General features: G+C 36.6%; 2 protein-coding genes across 4 annotated transcripts in view; both read right to left on the bottom strand.

Moving 5' to 3' along the window:
- LOC148911877 (asialoglycoprotein receptor 2-like) overlaps nucleotides 1–9,879 on the bottom strand; it is a 12,311-nt gene extending 2,432 nt beyond the window's left edge. Inside the window, exons 1-5 of one of the 3 annotated variants that reach the window (XM_089029064.1) lie at nucleotides 6,628–7,101; nucleotides 5,399–5,560; nucleotides 4,065–4,454; nucleotides 2,268–3,372; nucleotides 550–631 (exon numbers count right to left, since the gene is read on the bottom strand). In XM_089029064.1, coding sequence (XP_088885190.1) covers nucleotides 3,221–3,372; nucleotides 4,065–4,454; nucleotides 5,399–5,560; nucleotides 6,628–6,649 — 726 coding nt within the window. In that variant the 5' untranslated portion in view covers nucleotides 6,650–7,101 and the 3' untranslated portion in view covers nucleotides 550–631; nucleotides 2,268–3,220. Of the gene's footprint in view, nucleotides 1–470; nucleotides 632–2,267; nucleotides 3,373–4,064; nucleotides 4,455–5,398; nucleotides 5,561–6,627; nucleotides 7,102–9,758 lie in introns of those variants that run through there. The other 2 variants (XM_089029065.1, XM_089029066.1) reach the window with 2 other exon arrangements.
- Nucleotides 9,880–11,820: 1,941 nt separating this feature from the next.
- On the bottom strand, nucleotides 11,821–18,924 carry LOC116287734 (uncharacterized). The gene is made up of 8 exons (XM_089029058.1): nucleotides 18,883–18,924; nucleotides 17,619–17,779; nucleotides 16,306–16,695; nucleotides 15,422–15,598; nucleotides 14,704–14,868; nucleotides 14,327–14,354; nucleotides 13,324–13,822; nucleotides 11,821–12,872 (listed from the first exon to the last, which is right to left on the bottom strand). Exons 2-8 carry the CDS (start codon nucleotides 17,695–17,697, stop codon nucleotides 12,855–12,857), a joined length of 1,356 nt encoding a protein of 451 aa, XP_088885184.1. The 5' UTR covers nucleotides 17,698–17,779; nucleotides 18,883–18,924; the 3' UTR covers nucleotides 11,821–12,854.
- Between the last annotated feature and the right edge of the window lie 2,782 nt (nucleotides 18,925–21,706).

A 21,706-nucleotide genomic window follows, 5' to 3' on the forward strand; every position in this document is an offset into this window, starting at 1 on the left:
GTTGACGTCGCCGTCGCACTGAGTTTTTGCAAATCTTAAGGTCGCTAATAGTCGCGACATGGACATGAGAATCGGGAAATAGACTACCGTCAATAAATTTTAAATCAATCGTTAGAGCAGTTTGCCATGTACCTTCTTACGGTCCCTATATACCTTTATGTACTCTAATGTTTGATTATATTTACGGAAGTGTATTTGGCCCGATTTGTAAGTCACGACTATTATCTTAAAGGGAAGTACGAGGAATTGGGATATGCTTTATCTTTCTTTAGGATGTAAAAGCAGATCTAAAAGTAAATAATACGAAAACTAATGTCGACATATTAAATAGGGTATCTAATTTTGATGTGAAACATCTATTTAGTAAGTTCATACCGAATTTGAAATCCTATTGATCTCTAACACAACGTGAGTGCGCAATAAACATCATAATTGACAGGTAGCGTTGACAATTTGAAGTATCTATTTACCTGTCGAACTAGAGGTAAGCCACAATATCCTAAAAAACATCAAAATCTGGAAAGACAGTTTTAGCAACGCAAATGCCATATCTCCTGGACTTGGATGGCGAGAACACCACAAGGAAACAATAAGACAGGATCTTCTTTTCTTTTCTTGTTGAAGCAATCTGCTGATAAGAATGGATTATGCGATTTTGCTTCGAAACAAACCTTTCGCTCACAATGTTATGTTTTCTATTTTCGATTAAGCTTTGAAAAGCAATCGGTGAAAAACAAGGTTTTATTATTATATATTTATTATAATGGTTATATTTCAACTGAAGGAGGAATCACAACACTACAGGTTACTAAACCGGCAGCAGTTGTACTTCCGCTTGGCTATTTTTTCGTAGTAGTTGTCCGAGAATAGAGGGACGAATCATGAAGTTCACCACGCTAGGAAATTAGACTTGGTAGCAATCATGGCTTCAGTTTGCGATGTATTAATCAAAGCTTACACAAAGAGGGACAAAGAAAATAGAGGGACCTACATGCCAACTACTGAGATCATTTAAAACCCGAGTGGACGAATCTATAGTTTTGTTACTCGATAAAACCCTAGGCCTTCATAATACAACCGAAAGAATGCAATAGAGTAGGATAAACATCATTAAAAATACACGGAACAAATCCTTCCGCCTTGAACAGTGATTGAATATTGATTTCGAGGCTTCCTTAAGCACATAAATGTTACAGTAATGATGAAAAGGTAAATTATACACCGTGAAAAGATGAAAAAACTTACTGACGTTTCGGACGCTAGTCCTTCGTCGGAGTAAAAGAGAAAGAAGTGGTAGAAAGGAGTGTATATATGATAGAATAAGACAAAAGAAACCAATGAGAGCAAGGTAGGCAAGGAAACAAAAACAAAAACAAACAATCAAAAGACAAAAGACAAAAGAAAAGGTTAGTTGAAAATAAAGCGTTCATTAATCCCGTTGGGACTAAGAGTGCCCAATAGGTGAATAAGCCGCATTTCTTTGGTCTTGCGACAATCATTGTTGCCGTTAAGCAAAGAAAGACCGAAAACAATGAAGTCAGAAAGAGAATGGTTAGCTAGATTAAAATGGCGGGAAACTGGTTTGGTGGGATCGTTATTGCGAATATCATAAAGATGATTGCAAATGCGATCACCAAGACGGCGGCCAGTCTCGCCCACATACAAAAGATTACAGCGGGTACATTTAATACAATATACAACATTAGAAGTGGTACAAACAAAATGGTCAGTGATTTTAACAGTTGATTTAGGACCGACAACAGAAGTGTGAGAGACTATGTGAGGACAAGTATAACAACGTTTACGAGAACAGCGAAAAGTACCAGGTTCTTTGTTAGAGGGAAGAACTCCCTTGACCAAGAAAGAACGGAGATTACGATCACGTTTATAGGAAAAGATAAATGTTATTGATATTAAGGGTAACAGTGGTCTCCATAGCCAATCACTACCCAGGGAATTTCTCGACGTTATAAATGTTTCTTCTCTATCTATCTATCACTTTTAATAGCCAATAGCTCTCTGGTTGGCACATTAATATCAATAGGCGACGACAGCGCAAAACTTCGCTATTTTCGTTTTACTTCAAAGTTATGAAACAGCACCGTCTCCATGCATAACTAGAGACATATATGGAAAACACGATAATAAAATTTTGTTTCTTAAGTTGAAACCACTTTCGATCCAATGTATTGTTATTGATTACCAATGTATATTATAATCATTTCATTCAATGATAGGTACTCTAGCAACTTCTTTGCTCTACTTACCACAAGAACCACCTTTATCCATAGAGCCATTTTCTAAAATGCAAAGGATAGGAAATTATTTTCCAGCTTAATTTGGCAAAGGTTAATGGGTACCATCAACGCTCCAGTCTCGAGTTCTCAGGGTTAGCCTCGATTTAGTGTAGAATATTCATGTGTTTCATTGAAATTCCGTGGAATTTCAAAGTGTTTGTATTGATGAAGTCGTGCATTCATTACTTTACCGTTGGTCATTTTTGAATATTCGGACGTCCAAATGAGGCTAACCCTGTGAGTATACGAGTCTGTAATCAAAAAACACAAACGTATTTAGTCAAATTTTGAAAATGATCTTTTGATTTAAGAAATACTCTTGCCTACCTTTATGAACTGGACTCCATAACAATGCAGTCATCACCAAAATTGAGCATGGAATGCATAAAGAGGTGGAAAAGGAAAGAGTTGTGGAGATTTTCTCCTACGCTTTTTGGCCAGCCTGCTACTACTTTCTTTATGATGCCTACTACTGTATTGATAAATTACACTAAATACCTTTTAACTGACACCATAAAATTTCTATCACACTGACCGGCTTTTATGAATGACTGTATTTGAGATCATGATGAAATATTAGGGTATTGCATGAGTTTCACACTGTTTTAGCTTTAGTATAAAGCCTGATTCTCACTAGAGACAAGTCCAAGCGCAAGAGGATGGAAGATTCCGTTTTTCTTGCGTTAGCTTGCGCTTGTGCTTATGCTTGTGCTTATGCTTACTTCAGATTGCATCGCTAGTGAGAACAAGGCTTAACCAACACCGTAATGACAGTGACAACGCTCATAGCACTAAACAACGATAACAACAAAACAACAGCAATGACAACTACGACAACAAAAGTAACAACAACATCAGCAACATCGACTGCAACAACTTACGACTGCCCCGTGTAAAGGAATTCAGAATGTTGTTGGGATAAGTTACCCTAATAAAAAAAAAATTAAAACACATTGCTTACTCGATTGATTTGTTCTCTGTTTCTTGGTGGTTTGGGTAGGTTCTGCAGGAGTGGACTCCAGAATTGTTTCGTTACAGCAAGGTGGATAATAATCGTCCTTGCATCTTGGATTCCCTTGGAAGAAAACAGTAGTAATGACATAGATTAACTGGCTGCTCGAGGATGTAGCATAAACTACATGATAACGGAACATACTCAAGTCCGTATAATTTATCAGTAAGCTGAAAGTGATCAACATAATGACAAGACTACTTGGTATAGCTATCGTCTCTTGTTGTGACAACAAAACCTGAAAGTTTGAATTTAGAGTTCACCCAAAAAACGAGTCAAAGATGCTTTTTTTCACATTTAAGAAATCCTGTGTATTAGTCTGGATTCATGAACCTGGACCCAATAAAATTTCCCCCTTCCGCTTGAGCATTAAAAAAATTTAGTAAAATATCAATATTGTGGGAAACTTATGAGGGGGTTGAAACGTGTAACACTATAACTATGCTCTGGAATATTCAGATAAGTAAATTGCTAATTTTGATATTTAAAATAAATTTTGATACAGCATTTGGAATTAATTTTTGGTTTCGAGATGGCGTCTACTCTCATACTTTTGTACTCCCATATGAGTTTCTGCTACTCAAGCTCGAAACATTAGATTAAGACAATACTTTCTTGATGTGGTGACCTCTTAACGTTTAGTGATTATAATAATAATAATATTCCACACAATTTGGTGTGTTCTGCTTGTTTCATTAGAAACCGGCACAAATAAACGTTTGCAACGAATATATATTGGTTATCAGATTACGTACCTTTCCTGTACTCACACACATACATTAATGACCGTGAACAAACGATGTCTTTAAACAGTCCTTGTGTTCCGGCTGGATAGTTCTTAGCCATAGCCACACATTTCTCTTTACCATCGCGACCATTTGGTTCATATATATTTCTCTTCTCATCTCTTTGCCACTTGTTTATTGAAAATATTTGGTCGTTCACCCATTTCCATTCTCCTCCTTCCTTTATCAGGCCAATGCACCATTCATTTGGATACCTATTGATTCCTTGAATCTTTGAATTAACGAATTTCCATTTCTCTTCTGTTTCCATGGTTACCAAGTCACCTCCATCTTTTCTGCACTCACGTCGGCACTCTCTCCAACCTAATCTATGTGTATTGAATGTGTAGCACAAACAATCTGTGAAATATAATAAAATGAAATAGTAAGAACGTTAGTGACGATTAAGAATTTTTTGTTTCACCCATGACGTTTTTTTAGTGACGTCTTTGGTCTTTTGCTTTCGGACTGACCGCATAGTGAAAACAATGGGCAACTCTTCCGATTTGGAAAGGATCAACCTCTTCTGGAAATAGACAGGATGTTTTGTTTATAATGGAAAGGTGGTTTGAGAGTCATTGAGCCAATGTTACATCGGAAGAATTTAAAGTTATATCTATATTTATTGTGTTACAGCTCACATTAATTATATACTAGTTGCACCACTGTTTTTATTGCTACGCGCTCATAGAGACCTTAGGACTTGTACGTGAAATAATTTTTCTTTGGAGTTCTATTCATTGGAGATTTCATTCAAAACATTGTCTGTAAAGTCAACTCATCCACATGGAAGAAACACCTTGAAGGCACGAAACCACAAAGTGAAGTTATTTACACTGAGGTTTTGCAAATCTTAAGGTCGCTAATAGTCTCGACATGGACATGAGAATCGGGAAATAGACTACCGTCAATGAATTTTAAATTAATCACTCGTTAGAGTAGTTTGCCATGTACCTTCTTACGGCCCTATGTCCCTTTATGTACTCCAATGTTTGATTTTATTTACGATAGTGCATATTGGTTGCCGATTTCTAAGTCACGACTATTATCTTAAAGGGAAGTATAAGAACTGGAATATGTTTTACCTTTCTTTAGGATGTAAAAACACTATGTACTAAAACTGAGTAAATAATACGAAAACTAATGTCAACATATTAAAAAGGGTATCAAATGCACGGCTTTTTTGATGTGAAACATCTATGTTAGTACCGAATTTGAAATCATATTGATTTCTAACACAACGTGAGTGCGCAATAAACATCATAATTGACAGATAGCGTTGACAATTTGAAGTATCTACTTACCTGTCGTACTAGAGGTAAGCCACAATATCCTAAAGAACATCAAAATCTGGAAAGACAGTTTTAGTAACGCAAATGCCATATCTCCTGGACATGGATGGTGAGAACACCACAAGGAAACAATAAGACAGGTTCTTAGTTTTCTTTTCTTGTTGAAGCAATCTGCTGATAAGTGAGAATGGATTATGGGATTTTGCTTCGAAACAAACCTTTCGCTTACACTGTTATGTTTTCTATTTTCGATTAAGCTTTGAAAAGCAATCGGTGAAAAACAAGGTTTTATTATTATATATTTATTATAATTGTTATATTTTAACTGAAGGAGGAATCACAACACTACAGGTTACTAAACCGGCAGCAGTTGTACTTCCGCTTGGCTATTTTTTCGTAGTAGTTGTTTGAGAAAAGAGGGACGAATCATGAAGTTCACCACGCTAGGAAATTCTTGGCAGCAATCATGGCTTCAGTTTGCGATGCATTAATCAAAGCTTACAAAAAGAGGGACAAAGAAAATAGAGGGACCTACATGCCAACTACTGAGATCATTTAAAACCCTAAAGTAGTCGAACTTAGTTACCACAGAAAGAAAAATCATTAAAAATACACGATACATATCCTTCCACACTGAACAGTGATTGAATATCGATTCGGAGGCTTCCTTAAGCACATAAATGTCACATAACTGTTATTGATATTGTAAGGATAACAGTGGTCTCATAGCCAATCAATATCCAGGGAATTTCTCGACGGTATACACTTTTCTTTTCTGCCTATCTATCACTTTTTATTTGGAAATAAATTATTAGATACTTTGCAAATCTACATGGTGTCTCGTGCTACGTTATAAAAGTCAGTTGCTTTTGCTTATAGTGATATTCACCGCTGTTTACAAACACTGACGTCAGGGATCTAATTCTCAATCAAATTTGCCAAGCATTAAAACTAATTAAAAATCTCTTTGTTTCTGTAGCTAATAGTGCTCTGGTTGGCACATTAATAACAATAGGCCACGACAGCGCAAAACTTCGCTATTTTCGTTTTACTTCTAAATTATGAAACAGCACTGTCTTCATGCATAACTAGAGACATATATGGAAAACACGATAATAAAATTTTGTTTCTTAAGTTGAAACCACTTTCGATCCAATGCATTGTGGTTATTGATCACCATTGTATATTATAATCATTTCATTCAATGATAGGCACTCTAGCAACTTCTTTGCTCTACTTACCACAAGAACCAGCTTTATCCATAGAGCCATGATTTTCTACGATACATAGGATAGGAAATTATTTTCCAGCTTAATTTTGCAACGGTTAATGGGTACCATCAACGCTCCAGTTTCGAGTTCTCTATTTCTCAGGGTTAGCCTCGATTTAGTGTAGAATATTCATGTGTCTCATTGAAGGTCCGTGGAATTTCAAAGTGTTTGTATTGTTGAAGTTGTGCATTTATTACTTTACCGTTGGTCATTTTTGAATATTCGGACGTCGAAATGAGGCTAACCCTGTGAATATACGAGTCTGTAATCAAAAAATATAAACGTATTTAGTCAAATTTGAAAATGGTCTTTTGATTTAAGAAATACTCTTGCCTACCTTTATGAACTGGACTCCGTAACAATGCAGTCATAACATCACCAAAATTGAGCATGGAATGCATAAAGAGGTGGAAAAGGAAAGAGTAGTGGAGATTTTCTCCTACGCTTTTTGGCCAGCCTGCTACTACTTTCTTTATGATGCCTACTACTGTATTGATAGATTACACTAAATACCTTTTAACTGACACCGTAAAATTTCTATCACACTGACCGGCTTTTATGAATGATTGTATTTGAGGTCATGATGAAATATTAGGGTATTGAGTTTCACACTGTTTTAGTTTTAGTATAAAGCCTGGTTGTCACTAGAGACAAGTCCAAGCGCAAGAGGATGGAAGAATTGTTTTTCTTGCGTTAGCTTGCGCTTGAGCTTGTGCTTACTTCAGCATGCGTCGCTGGTGAGAACAAGGCTTAACCAACACCGTAATGACAGTGACAACGCTCATAGCACTAAAAAACAGCGGTAATAACGGCAGCAACTACAACAACAAAAGTAACAACAACATCAGCAACATCGGCTGCAACAACTTACGACTGCCCCGTGTAAAGGAATTCAGAATGTTGTTGGGATAAGTTACCCTAATAAAACAAACAAAATTAAAACACATTGCTTACTCGATTGATTTGTTCTCTGTTTCTTGAAGGTGGTAGTTTTGGTAGGTTCTGCAGCAGTGGACTCCAGAATTGTTTCGTTACAGCGAGGTGGATAATAATCGTCCTTGCATCTTGGATTCCCTTGGAGGTAAACAGTAGTAATGACATAGATTGACCGGCTCCTCGAGTATGTAGCATAAACTACATGATATCGGAACATACTCAAGTCCGTATAATTTTATCAGTAGGCTGAAAGTGATCAACATAATGACAAGACTACTTGGTATAGCTATCGTCTCTTGTTGTGACAACAAAACCTGAAAGTTTGAATTTGGAGTTCACCCAAGAAACGAGTCAAAGATGCTTTTTTCCACTTTTAAGAAATCCTGTGTATTAGTCTGGACTCATGGACCTGGACCAAATAAAATCTCCCCCTTCCGCGCATGTTGACCAGACCTATATGCATTTGAGCATTAGAAATCAGCAAAATATCAATATCGTTGTGAGAAACTTGTAAGGGGGTTGAAACGTGTAACACTATAACTATGCTCCGGAATATTCAGATAAGCAAATAGCTAATTTTGATATTTAAAATAAATTTTGATACAGTATTTGGAATTAATTTTTGGTTTAGTCAAGATGCCTTCTACTCTCATACTTTTCAACTCCCATATGCATATGCTACTTAAGCTGCAACTTTTACATTAACTTTGATTTAACGGTTCTCGAAACATTAGATTAAGACAATATTTTCTTGATGTGGTGGCCTCTAGAAGTTTAGTGATCATAATAATAATATTCCACTATAATTTGAAGTTTGCTTGTTTCATTAGAAACCACCACATAAAAAGCTTTCGAAGTTCGAATATATATTGCTTATCAGATTATCTTTACTGGACAAGTGCATGCAACTAGTAACGTACCTTTCCTGTACTCACACACATACATATATCGGTGTAAACAGTCGATGTCATTGAACAGTCCTTGTGTTCCGGGGGGATAGTTCTTAGCCATAGCCACACATTCCCCATCACCGTTTGGTTAATCTCTTTGCCACTTGCTTATTGCAAGTATTTTGTCGTTCACCCATTTCCATTCTCCTTCTTCTTTTTTCAGGCCAATGTACCATTCATTGCGATACTTATCGATCCCTTGAATCTTTGAATTAACGAATTTCCATTTCTCTTCTGTTTCCATGGTTACCAAGTCACCTCCATCTTTTCTGCACTCACCTCGACTCTCTCTCCAACCTAATACACGCGTATTGAATGCGTAGCAGAAGCAATCTGTGAAATATAATAAAATGAAAGGAAAAAACGTTAGTGACGCTTTTTTAAATGACGTCTTTGGTCTTTTGCTTTCGGACTGACCGTACTGGAAACAATGCGCAACTCTCTCGATTTGGGGAGGAACGGCCTTTTCTGGAAATAGACAGGATGTTTTGTTTATAATGGAAAGGGAGGCAATGTTACATCGGAAGAATTTAAATTTATAACTATATTTATTGTGTTAAAGCTCACATTAATTATATACTAGTTGCACCACTGCTTTCGACCTTAAGACTTGTGAAATAATTTTTCTTTGGGGTTCTATTCATTGGAGATTTTATTCAAAACATTGTCTGTACAGTCAACTCATCCACATGGAAGAAACACTTTGAAGGCACGAAACCACAAAGTGAAGTTATTTACACTTCCGGTTGACGTCGCCGTCGCACTGAGTTTTTGCAAATCTTAAGGTCGCTAATAGTCGCGACATGGACATGAGAATCGGGAAATAGACTACCGTCAATAAATTTTAAATCAATCGTTAGAGTAGTTTGCCATGTACCTTCTTACGGTCCCTCTATATCTTTATGTACTCTAATGTTTGATTTTATCTACGGAAGTGTATTTGGCCCGATTTGTAAGTCACGGCTATTATCTTAAAGGGAAGTACAAGGAATTGGGATATGTTTTATCTTTCTTTAGGATGTAAAAGCAGATCTAAAAGTAAATAATACGAAAACTAATGTCGACATATTAAATAGGGTATCTAATTTTGATGTGAAACATCTATTTAGTAAGTTCATACCGAATTTGAAATCCTATTGATCTCTAACACAACGTGAGTGCGCAATAAACATCATAATTGACAGGTAGCGTTGACAATTTGAAGTATCTACTTACCTGTCGAACTAGAGGTAAGCCACAATATCCTAAAAAACATCAAAATCTGGAAAGACAGTTTTAGTAACTCAAATGACATATTTCCCGGACTTGGATGGTGAGAACACCACAAGGAAACAATAAGACAGGTTCTTCTTTTCTTTTCTTGTTGAAGCAATCTGCTGATGAGAATGGATTATGGGATTTTGCTTCGAAACAAACCTTTTGCTCACAATGTTATGTTTTCTATTTTCGATTAAGCTTTGAAAAGCAATCGGTGAAAAACAAGGTCTTATTATTATACATTTATTATAATGGTTATATTTTAACTAAAGGAGGAATCACAACACTACAGGTTACTAAACCGGCAGCAGTTGTACTTCTGCTTGGCTATTTTTTCGTAGTAGTTGTCCGAGAAAAGAGGGACGAATCATGTTCACCACGCTAGGAAATTAGACTAGGAAGCAATCATGGCTTCAGTTTGCAATGTACTAATCAAAGCTTACCTAAACAGGGACAAAGAAAATAGAGTGAGAGAGAGTGAAAATGGAATGATATGCCAACTACTGAGATCATTTAAAACCCTGAGTAGACGAAGCTAGATACATTTCTCGATAAAACCCTAGGCCTTCATAATACCCCAGGGGGGTACTACCACCCCAACTTGGGTAGGGGTGTGCCGCCAGGACCTCAAAACCCTGACCCTATCCCAGACCTAAAATTTTGATTTTACTTACCCTACCCCAGACTAAAACTAAGAATTGTACACCCTATCCAAGACTAAAAGACGGAAAATACGGTTTTACAATCGATTGCAATCAATATTTACTATCATTTTTATTGTTTTTGTGTCGGCAGAAAGCGTAGACTATTCGCCAGACAAAAACGACCAAATCGTTAACCCAATGCCAGACTAAAATGATACCCTATCCGAGAAAAAATGTCCAAAAATGATACCCTACCCCAGACCCAAAAGCCGAAAAACCATACCCTATAGGGCGGCACATACCCGTATAGCAAATATAGGGGAGTACCCCCCCCCCCCCCGGGCATAATACCACCGAAAGAATGCAATAGAGTAGGATAAACATCATTAAAAATACACGAGACATATCCTTCCTCCTTGAACAGTGATTGAATATCGAATTGGAGGCTTCCTTAAGCACATAAATGTCACATAACTGTAATTGATATTGTAAGGATAACAGTGGTCTCATAGCCAATCAATATCCAGGGAATTTCTCGACGGTATACATTTTTCTTTTCTGCCTATCTATCACTTTTTATTTGGAAATAAATTATTAGATGCTTTGCAAATCTACATGGTGTCTCGTGCTTACAAAAGTTGCTCTCGCTCATAGCGATATTCACCGCTGTTTATAAACACTGACGTCAGGGATCTAATTCTCAATCAAATTTGCCAAGCATTAAAACTAATTAAAGATCTCTTTGTTTCTGTAGCCAATAGTTCTCTGATTGGCACATAAATATCAATAGGCGACGACAGCGCAAAACTTAGCTACTTTCTTTTTACTTCTAAATTATGAAACAGCACCGTCTCCATGCATAACTAGAGACATATATGGAAAACACGATAATAAAGTTTTGTTACTTAAGTTGAAACCACTTTCGATCCAATGTATTGTGGTTATTGATAACCAATGTATATTATAGTAATTTCATTCAATGATAGGTACTCTAGCAACTTCTTTGCTCTACTTACCACAAAAACCACCTTTATACATAGAGCCATTTTCTACAATGCAAAGGATAGGAAATTATTTTTCCAGCTTAATTTTGCAAAGGTTAATGGGTACCATCAACGATACAGTTCTCTAGTTCTCAGGGTTAGCCTCGACTTTGTGTAGAATATTCATATGTTTCATTGAAGGTCCGTGGAATTTCAACGTGTTTATATGGTTGAAGTTGTGCATTTATTACTTAACCGTTGGTCAGTTTTGAATATTCTGACGTCGAAATGAGGCTAACCCTGTGAATATATGAGTCTGTAATCAAAAAGACATAAATGTATTTTGAAAAATTTTATAATGGTCTTTTGTATGATTTAGATACTTTTGCCTACCTTTATGAACTGGACTCCGTAACAATGCAGTCATAACATCACCAAAATTGAGCATGGAATGCATAAAGAGGTGGAAAAGGAAAGAGTAGTGGAGATTTTCTACTACGCTTTTTGGCCAGCCTGCTACTACTTTCTTTATGATGCCTACTACTGTATTGATAAATTACACTAAATACCTTTTTAACTGACACCGTAAAATTTCTATCACACTGACCGGCTTTTATGAATGATTATGTTTGAGATCATTATGAAATATTAGGGTATTGAGTTTCACACTGTTTTAGTTTTAGTATAAAGCCTGGTTGTCACTAGAGACAAGTCCAAGCGCAAGAGGATGGAAGAATTGTTTTTCTTGCGTTAGCTTGTGCTTGTGCTTACTTCAGCTTGCGTCGCTGGTGAGAACAAGGCTTAACCAACACCGTAATGACAGTGACAACGCTCATAGCACTAAACAACGATAACAACAAAACAATGGCAATGACAACGGCAGCAACTACGACAACAAAAGTAACAGCAACATAACCAAGTTGTTTCATTTCAGTAAAGTATCGCGTATCTTTTACGATTCCTTTTTTTTTTTTTTTTGGCAATATGTAGTTTTATGATATATCAATAACGCGGTTTACCGTATTAGCTCACGACAAGATGTTATCCGTAAAGTCATCGTATTTTCCGGGTCACCGTGTGTTGAAGTTTTAATTCGGCCTTCACTTTCCATCGTGCACTGCTCTTCTCTACTCTAGATTTTAGATTCACTAAAACTAAAAATTATATTTTGAATAACAAGTCGTAAACATTTTAAAACTGAGACCCTGCGACCGATAGAGCTTCATCTTTGCACATCTTGTATGTTTTATAAAGAGTCATGTTACTTGAATACGCAGGTCAAAACAGTATACAGATGACCAGAAACGTTAAGAAAAATCACTTTATATGTTTATATAAATCAATGACATAACAGGTTTTTAATCGATATCAAATTAGTAGATCATAAATTAGTAGATTGCTGGTTGGTATTGCATACTACAGTGAAGTTAGGTGGAGAAGTTGATCTGAAATGAAAAGAAGATAGTACGTGTAACTCAAGACCATTGTAGCTGCCCTTAGGGTAGGCCCTATAGACCTTTCCATTCTCGATTGGTACTATACGCCCGACAAACTAAGTACGGGTAGATGTAGCCCAAGCAATAATTGTTTTGTAGACAGGACAATCATACAGCTTGTGAGGAAATGTAAGACCAATCTAAACCATCCAAGCCATAAAATGAAAGTAACGATTTTTTAGCAAAAACTCTTAAAGTGGCTACCCTAACTTTCTCTCTGTCAGGTCGAGGTTTAAGTCATTAGTGATGGAAAATACCTAGTATTACTTAATCTGTGCATGTCTCAGGCGTTCATCACTAAAGATTGACGTGATGGAAAATACCCAATAATAAATGACTAACCTGACACGAGAGTAAAGCAGGTAAAACTACATCACGTGATGCTCAGGCGTAAACTAACCTTGGTTTTTGCACTTTTGTCAACCTGTGCGTACACAGGGTCGAACTCCACTTGTTTATTCGCTGATTTTTTTTTCTTGGACTTGTCAACCGTGGCGTAGATAGCATTAGTTACGGTTAGCTGTTCATCTGGGTCAATTTTAGGATCCAGAATCTTTTCTCCTGGCTGCTGGGTTGCACTATTGGGAGCATTTTCATACTGTGTATCATCAACATCATCTTCTCCAGGGTCTTTGTTATCAACGGATTGACATACTTGCCAATCGTATTTTTCAGTAGCTTCATATGGTCCAGGATATGCTGGTACAGGGAGAGTACATGGTGACATGTAATCGTGTATCTCAGCATAGGTGGTTGTTTCAGGATTTTCAAAACGTGCATGGTCATCTTTTATATCAGCATATATAACGGCATCGGTCTCGGTTATTTGCTCGGGCATGGACGAGCTCCCTTCATTGATATTTATGCATCTAATGCTGGCCATTTCTGACGGTTGTCGTCTGTTAAAATTGTATTATATATACTTATTTCAATAAAGTTAGTCACCAAAAACCTAGAAAGCTGTGATCGCTAAGAATCATGGGAAATATTTTATATCCAACAAGTAAAGCTTTTGACACAAACTGCAGCAGTCGAGGATGCTCAGAGGAGGTCGTGAACTTGTAACTGGTAGAAGATCTCAAGTCCATCAACAGTTATCCAACAAGTAAAGCTTTTGACACAAACTGCTGCAGTTGAGAATGCTCAGAGGAGGTGAACTTGTAACTGGTAGAAGATCTCAAGTCCATCAACAGTTATCAAGCTGTTAAAACATTTAAAATGTATCTACCCATAATCCTTGTCGGTCTCAGCTTTGTAGCTTTTCAGGTGACTAACTTTATTGAAACAAGTGTATATACTGATTAAAACACCGATAGACAACTATTTGGGAAATAGTTGAAATGAAAAATTGCTGCATGTAAGCAAACGAACTAAGAATCAATCCATATAATACTAGTACTTACTGGCTAACTTCGTCTCTTTCAGAAGTTCCTGGAATATTAAATAATATGTATGTATTCTTTAATTAAATGACAAACATTAAAATCATGATGAACACACGACGCACATGACACACACACACACACACCACACACACACACACACACACACACAAAGCAAAACAAACAACCAAACAACCAAACGAACACAATACAACAGACTGACAAACTAGAATGATTTTCACATGACCGTGAAAGAAAATAGACCATTTAGTTTGTAATAGTTGATAAAGAACAAAAGAAAATCATTGGTTTAGAGTCTACTACTAACTATTAGTTTGCCTATTCTTTCACGATCATATGAAAATCACTCTATTTGAAACCAGAACTGCCTGTTATACCTGTTTTTCTTTTCCAAACGCATATAACAAGAAGTAAGCAAATGAAACAAGTCAATAGAATTCCCACAAGAACTACCACAAGAGTGTTGGGAAATAGTTTTAACTTATTCTTATCATTGTGCGTCGTATATTTATATGCTGGTGTCGTCGAACCAGACAAGTTTCCTGGAAATGATAAAATACAAATTGTGGCTTAGATTTCAAACTCAGTTCTTGTGTCCTAGTTCATTTGGTATTTGTCAAGAAAGTAAGTGATCTGGCAAAATGCAACTGTCACTGCATGTTTTCTGATTGACCAATATAATGATATCAAACAAACAAACAAACGAAAAAACAAACAAACAAACAAAAAGACAGACAGACGGACAAACAGACAGACAGACAGACAAACAAACAGACAGACGGACAAGAAGACAAACAGACAAACAGACAAACAGACAAACAGACAAACAGACAAACAGACAAACAGACAAACAGACAAACAGACAAACAGACAAACAGACAAACAGACAAACAGACAAACAGACAGACAAACAAACAAGAACAAACACGCAAACATACATACAAAGAAGCAAACAAATAAACAAAGAAGCAAACAAAAAAAGGTATAAAAAAGAACAAACAAGAGAAAAACACACAAATATACTTTAAAAAACAAGCAAAAAACAGACAGAAAAACAATAACCATTGCACTGAAATAATTTCAAACACTGCTCACTTTTATCATTTGGCGTAGATATTGCACTTGCTGTCTGTGTTTTGTAAGTAGCTGTCGCTCCCAATTGAGTAGGTTGTGTTGTGGAGGCAGCCGATTGTGTAGGTGTTGCAGGAGTGGTCCCCATATTTGTTTCGTTACAGCGAGGAGGATAATAACCGTCCTTGCATCTTGGATTCCCTTGGAGGAAAACAGTAGTAATGACATAGATTAACCGGCTCCTCGAGTATGTATCATAAACTACATGATAACAGAACATACTCAAGTCCGTATAATTTTATCAGTAGGCTGTAAAGACATCTTGGAATAGATATCGTCTTTTATTGTGACATGTAACAAAACTGGAAGTTTGAGTTTGGAGTTCACCCAAGAAACGAGTCAAAGATGCTTTTTTCCACATTTAAGAAATCCTGGGTATTGAGGATGGATTCATGGGCCGGGACCCAATAAAATCTCCCCCTTCCACGTCTGTTGACAAGGCCTTTATTTATTTGAGCATTAGAAAATCAGCAAAATATCAAAATTGTGAAAAACTTGAAAAGGGGTTGAAACGTGTAACACTATAACTATGCTCCAGAATGATTCAGATGATACAAATTCAAGATGCCCTCTACTCTCACACTTTTCAACTCCAATATACATATGCTAGTTAAGCTGCAACTTTTACATTAATTTTGATTTAACGGTTCTCGTTCTCGAAGCATTAGATTAAGACAATATTTTCTTGATGTGGTGGTCTCTAAGAGTTTAGTGATCAAAATATTATTCCACTATAATTTGGGGTTTGCTTGTTTCACTAGAAACCTGCACAAAAAAGCTTTCAAAGTTCGGAATATATTGCTTATCAGATTATCTTTATGGACAGGTGCATGTTACTGGATACGTACCTTTCCTGTACTCACACACATACGTAAATGGTTGTGAACAAACGATGTCTTTAAATAGTCCTTGTGTTCCGGGTGGATAGTTCTTAGCCATAGCCACACATTTCTCTTTACCATCGCGACCATTTGGTTCATATATATTTCTCTTCTCATCTCTTTGCCACTTGTTTATTGAAAATATTTGGTCGTTCACCCATTTCCATTCTCCTCCTTCCTTTATCAGGCCAATGCACCATTCATTTGGATACCTATTGATTCCTTGAATCTTTGAATTAACGAATTTCCATTTCTCTTCTGTTTCCATGGTTACCAAGTCACCTCCATCTTTTCTGCACTCACCTCGACTATCTCTGCAACCTAATATACGTGTATTAAATGTGTAGCAGAAGCAATCTGTGAAATAAAATAAAATGAAAGAGTAAAAACGTTAGTAACGATTAAGAATTTTTTGTTTCACCCATGACGTTTTTTTAGTGACGTCTTTGGTCTTTTGCTTTCGGACTGACCGCATAGTGAAAACAATGGGCAACTCTTCCGATTTGGAAAGGATCAACCTCTTCTGGAAATAGACAGGATGTTTTGTTTATAATGGAAAGGTGGTTTGAGAGTCATTGAGGTAATATTACATCGGAAGAATTTAAAGTTATATCTATATTTATTGTGTTACAGCTCACATTAATTATATACCAGTTGCACCACTGCTTTCATTGCTACGCGCTCATAGAGACCTTAAGACTTGTAAAATATTTTTTCTTTGGGATTCTACTCATTGGAGATTTCATTCAAAACATTGTCTGTACAGTCAACTCATCCACATGGACGAAACACTTGAAGGCACGACACCACAAAGTGAAGTTATTTACACTGAGTTTTTGCAAATCTTAAGGTCGCTAATAGTCTCGACATGGACTTGAGAATCGGGAAATAGACCGTGACCGTCAATAAATTTTAAATTAATCGTTAGAGTAGTTTGCCATGTTCCTTCTTACGGCCCTTATATGCACCTTTATGTACTCTATTGTTTGATTTTATTTACGATAATGCATTTGGCCCGATTTCTTAGTCACGACTATTATCTTAAAGGGAAGTACAAGGATTGGGATATATTTCTTGAGGATGTAAAAACACTATGAGTAAATAATACGAAAACTAATGTCGACATATTAAATAGGGTGTCAAAAGCACTTTTTTGATGTGAAACATCTATGTTACTAAGCCCATACCGAATTTGAAATCATATTGATTTCTATAACATAACGTGCGCAATGAACATCATAATTGACAGATAGCGTTGACAATTTGAAGTATCTACTTACCTGTCGTACAAGAGGTAAGCCACGATATCCTAAAAAACATCAAAATCTGGAAAGACAGTTTTAGTAACTCAACTGCCATATCTCCTGGACTTGGATGGTGAGAACACCACAAGGAAACAATAAGACAGGTTCTTCTTTTCTTTTCTTGTTGAAGCAATCTGCTGATAAGAATGAATTATGGGATTTTTCTTCGAAACAAACCTTTCGCTCTCGGTTTTATGCTTTCTATTTTCGATTAAGCTTTGAAAAGCAATCGGTGAAAAACAAGGTTTTTATTATTATATATTTATTATAATTATTATATTTCAACTGAAGGAGGAATCACGACACCACAGGTTACTAAACCGGCAGCAGTTGTACTTCTGCTTGGCCATTTTTTCGTAGTAGCTGTCTGAGAAAAGAGGGACGAATCATGAAGTTCACCACGCTAGGCAATTAGACTTGGAAGCAATCATGGCTTCAGTTTGCGATGTATTAATCAAAGCTTACAAAAAGAGGGACAAAGAAAATAGAGGGACCTACATGCCAACTACTGAGATCTTTTAAAACCCTGAGTGGACGAAGCTAGTTATGTTTCTCGATAAAACCCTAGGCCTTCATAATACCACCGAAAGAATGCAATAGAGTAGGATAAACATCATTAAAAATACACGAGACATATCCTTCAGCCTTGAACAGTGATTGAATATTGATTTGGAGGCTTCCTTAAGCACATAAATGTTATTGATATTGTAAAGGTAACAGTGGTCTCCATAGCCTATCACTACCCAGGGAATTTCTCGACGGTATAAATGTTTCTTTTCTGTCTATCTATCACTTTTTATTTGGAAATAAATTATTAGATGCTTTGCAAATCTACATGGTGTCTCGCGCTAAGTTACAAAAGTTGCTCTCGCTCATAGCGATATTCACCGCTGTTTACAAACACTGACGTCAGGGATCTAATTCTCAATCAAATTTGCCAAGCATTAAAACTAATTAAAGATCTCTTTGTTTCTGTAGCCAATAGTTCTCTGGTTGGCACATTAATATCAATAGGCGACGACAGCGCAAAACTTAGCTATTTTCTTTTTACTTCTAAATTATGAAACAGCACCGTCTCCATGCATAACTAGAGACATATATGGAAAACACGATAATAAAGTTTTGTTACTTAAGTTGAAACCACTTTCGATCCAATGTATTGTGGTTATTGATAACCAATGTATATTATAGTAATTTCATTCAATGATAGGTACTCTAGCACCTTCTTTGCTCTACTTACCACAAGAACCAGCTTTATCCATATAGCCATTTTCTACAATGCATAGGATAGGAAATTATATTTTCCAGTTTAATTTTGCAAAGGTTAATGGGTACCATCAACGCTGGAGTTTCGAGTTCTCTAGTTCTCAGGGTTAGCCTCGATTTTGTGTAGAATATTTATGTGTTTCATTGAAGGTCCGTAGAATTTCAAAGTGTTTGTATTGTTGAAGTTTTGAATATTCTGACGTCGAAATGAGGCTAACCCTGTGAATATACGAGTCTGTAATCAAAAAAACATAAATGTATTTAGTCAAATTTGAAAATGATCTTTTGATTTAAGAAATACTTTTGCCTACCTTTATGAACTGGACTCCGTAACAATGCAGTCATAACATCACCAAAATTGAGCATGGAATGCATAAAGAGGTGGAAAAGGAAAGAGTAGTGGAGATTTTCTACTACGCTTTTTGGCCAGCCTGCTACTACTTTCTTTATGATGCCTACTACTGTATTGATAGATTACACTAAATACCTTTTTAACTGACATCGTAAAATTTCTATCACACTGACCGGCTTTTATGAATGATTGTATTTGAGATCATGATGAAATATTAGGGGTATTGAGTTTCACACTACGACAACAAAAGTAACAGCAACATAAGCAACATAAGCAACATCAACTGCAACAACTTACAACTGCCCAGTGTAAAGGAATTCAGAAAGTTGCTGGGATATGGTATCCCAATAAAACAAGCAAAATTGACAGAGATTGCTTACTTGACTGATTTGTTCTTTGTTTCTTGAAGGTGGTTGGTGGCTGTGTTGCCGCCGCAATAGTGTTTTGGGTAGGTTTTGCAGGAGTGGATCCAATATTTGTTTCGTTACAGCGAGGTGGATAATAATCGTCCTTGCATCTTGGATTCCCTTCGGAGCAAACAGAGGAAATGACATAGATTGATTCACTTGAAATGTTACGTAAATATGAAGATACTTTTTACTATACGAAACACTCAATTTCCCGTGCATTATGACCTTTTTTGCGAGTGCAATTACAGAGCGATAATAAACGGTCTGTAAACCGGTTTTGAACGAGTTTTTTGCCGATGTTAGTGCGAGGAAATGTTCTCCTTTTCGTTTGTGCAGCTCATGTCAGTGGTTTGAGTTCGTGACTTTCAAGTTTGCTTGTTTACGATAAAAATGGTTGTTTTTCATGCACTCTTTCTCAGTTTTCTCATGTCGTACAATAAAAAAATTATTACACTCCTATAGTTGTGTATTACAGCCAGATAAATTGTTTCCATGTACGTTACGCATTATAGCGAATTATTCTATTTACAGCAGTCTATTGAAGCTTTGCACCATGCATCACGATCTAGCATATATGAAAAATAATTAAGCTTCGCTTGGGAAAAAGACTTTTTTGCTGTGCCTTCTGTTATGGCTGCCATCTCGTGATGGTGAAAAGCCTTTATTGCTGATTATAGCTTGACGTATGCTTCAATCAGGGCCTAGTAATGACAGTTTGTGTAGTTGCAATCTGCGTGCAACTTGTTACCTGCCTACCTTTTCTGTACTCACACACAAACATTAGTGCGTATTTACAATTGAGGTCTTTAAACAGTCCTTGTGTTCCGGGGGGATAGGTTTTAGCCATAACCACACATTTCCCATCACCGTTTGGTTCATATATATTTCTCTTCCCATCTCTTTGCCACTTTTTTTATTGAAAGTATTTGGTTGTTCACCCATTTCCATTCTCCTCCTTCCTTTTTCAGGCCAATGTACCATTCATTGGGATACTTATCGATCCCTTGAATCTTTAAATTAATGAATTTCCATTTCTCTTCTGTTTCCATGGTTACCAAGTCACCTCCATCTTTTCTGCACTCACCTCGGCCCTCTCTCCAACCTAATATACGTGTATTGAATTTGTAGCAGAAGCAATCTGTGAAATATAATATATTGAAAGGCAAGAACGTTAGTGACAATTACGAATTTTACCACTTTTCAACATGCAGTGGTAAAGGTATATGAAAAAAGAAACTGAAATATGTTTTACCTTTCTTTAGAATGTAAAAACATACTAACAGTAAATAATACGAAAACTTATTTTCGACCTATTAAATAGGGTATCAATCAATCAAATGCACTTTCTTGATGTAAATAATCGATGTTAGTAAGCCCATACCGGATTTAAAATCATATTTATTCCTAATACGACCTGCGCACTGAACAAACAATTTGAGGCATCTACATACCCGTCGTACAAGTGGTAAGCCATAATATCCTGAAAAATATCAAAATTTGGAAAGATAGTGTTGATAACACAAAAGCCATGTCTGCTTTGGATGGTGAACGCTAACAAGAAAAGGATAAAACAGGCCCTTTTCTTGGCCAAACAATATTGAAGTACTCTTGGTGCAAAGGACCTCTCTCTCTGTGGATCACATAAGGTACTTGTTTGATGTTGAAGCAATTTGCTGATAGGAATGGATCATGGGATTAAGCTCCGAAACAAATCTTCCGCTCTCAATTTTGGTTTTCTATTTTCGTTTAAGCTTTAAAATGCACGCATTAAAAACAAGATTTTAACTGGTTGAAATCACGACACTATAAACCAGCCGTTTTATTTTTTTTGGCTTGGTGACTTTTTATAATTATTGACCGAGAGAGGTGAGATAAATAATGAAAGTTACTCTGGAAAATTAGACACGCAAGCAATTTACCCGGACAGCTACCAAGGAAAGTAGAGGGACCTGCGCACACCATAATCTGAGGCGGATCCAGAGGAGGGTTGCAGTGGGTACGCACCCGCCCCCTTCCTCCCCTCCCCCCCCCAGATA

This window comes from Actinia tenebrosa, unplaced genomic scaffold (genome assembly GCF_029948245.1).
Source record: "Actinia tenebrosa isolate PJP-AT-01 unplaced genomic scaffold, QUT_ActTen_1.0 PGA_scaffold13__45_contigs__length_12533684, whole genome shotgun sequence".
In the NCBI taxonomy this organism is placed as follows: Eukaryota; Metazoa; Cnidaria; class Anthozoa; order Actiniaria; family Actiniidae; genus Actinia; species Actinia tenebrosa.

Excerpts from the sequence above, each read along its gene's own strand:
- LOC116287734 (XM_089029058.1), bottom strand. The coding sequence starts at position 17,697 with ATGGCAGTTGAGTTACTAAAACTGTCTTTCCAGATTTTGATGTTTTTT. Across the intron at positions 14,355-14,703 it reads CGTTTGGAAAAGAAAAACAG|GAACTTCTGAAAGAGACGAA; the intron begins GTATAACAGGCA and ends TTAATATTCCAG. Across the intron at positions 13,823-14,326 it reads GAAAGAGACGAAGTTAGCCA|ACGACAACCGTCAGAAATGG; the intron begins GTAAGTACTAGT and ends CAATTTTAACAG.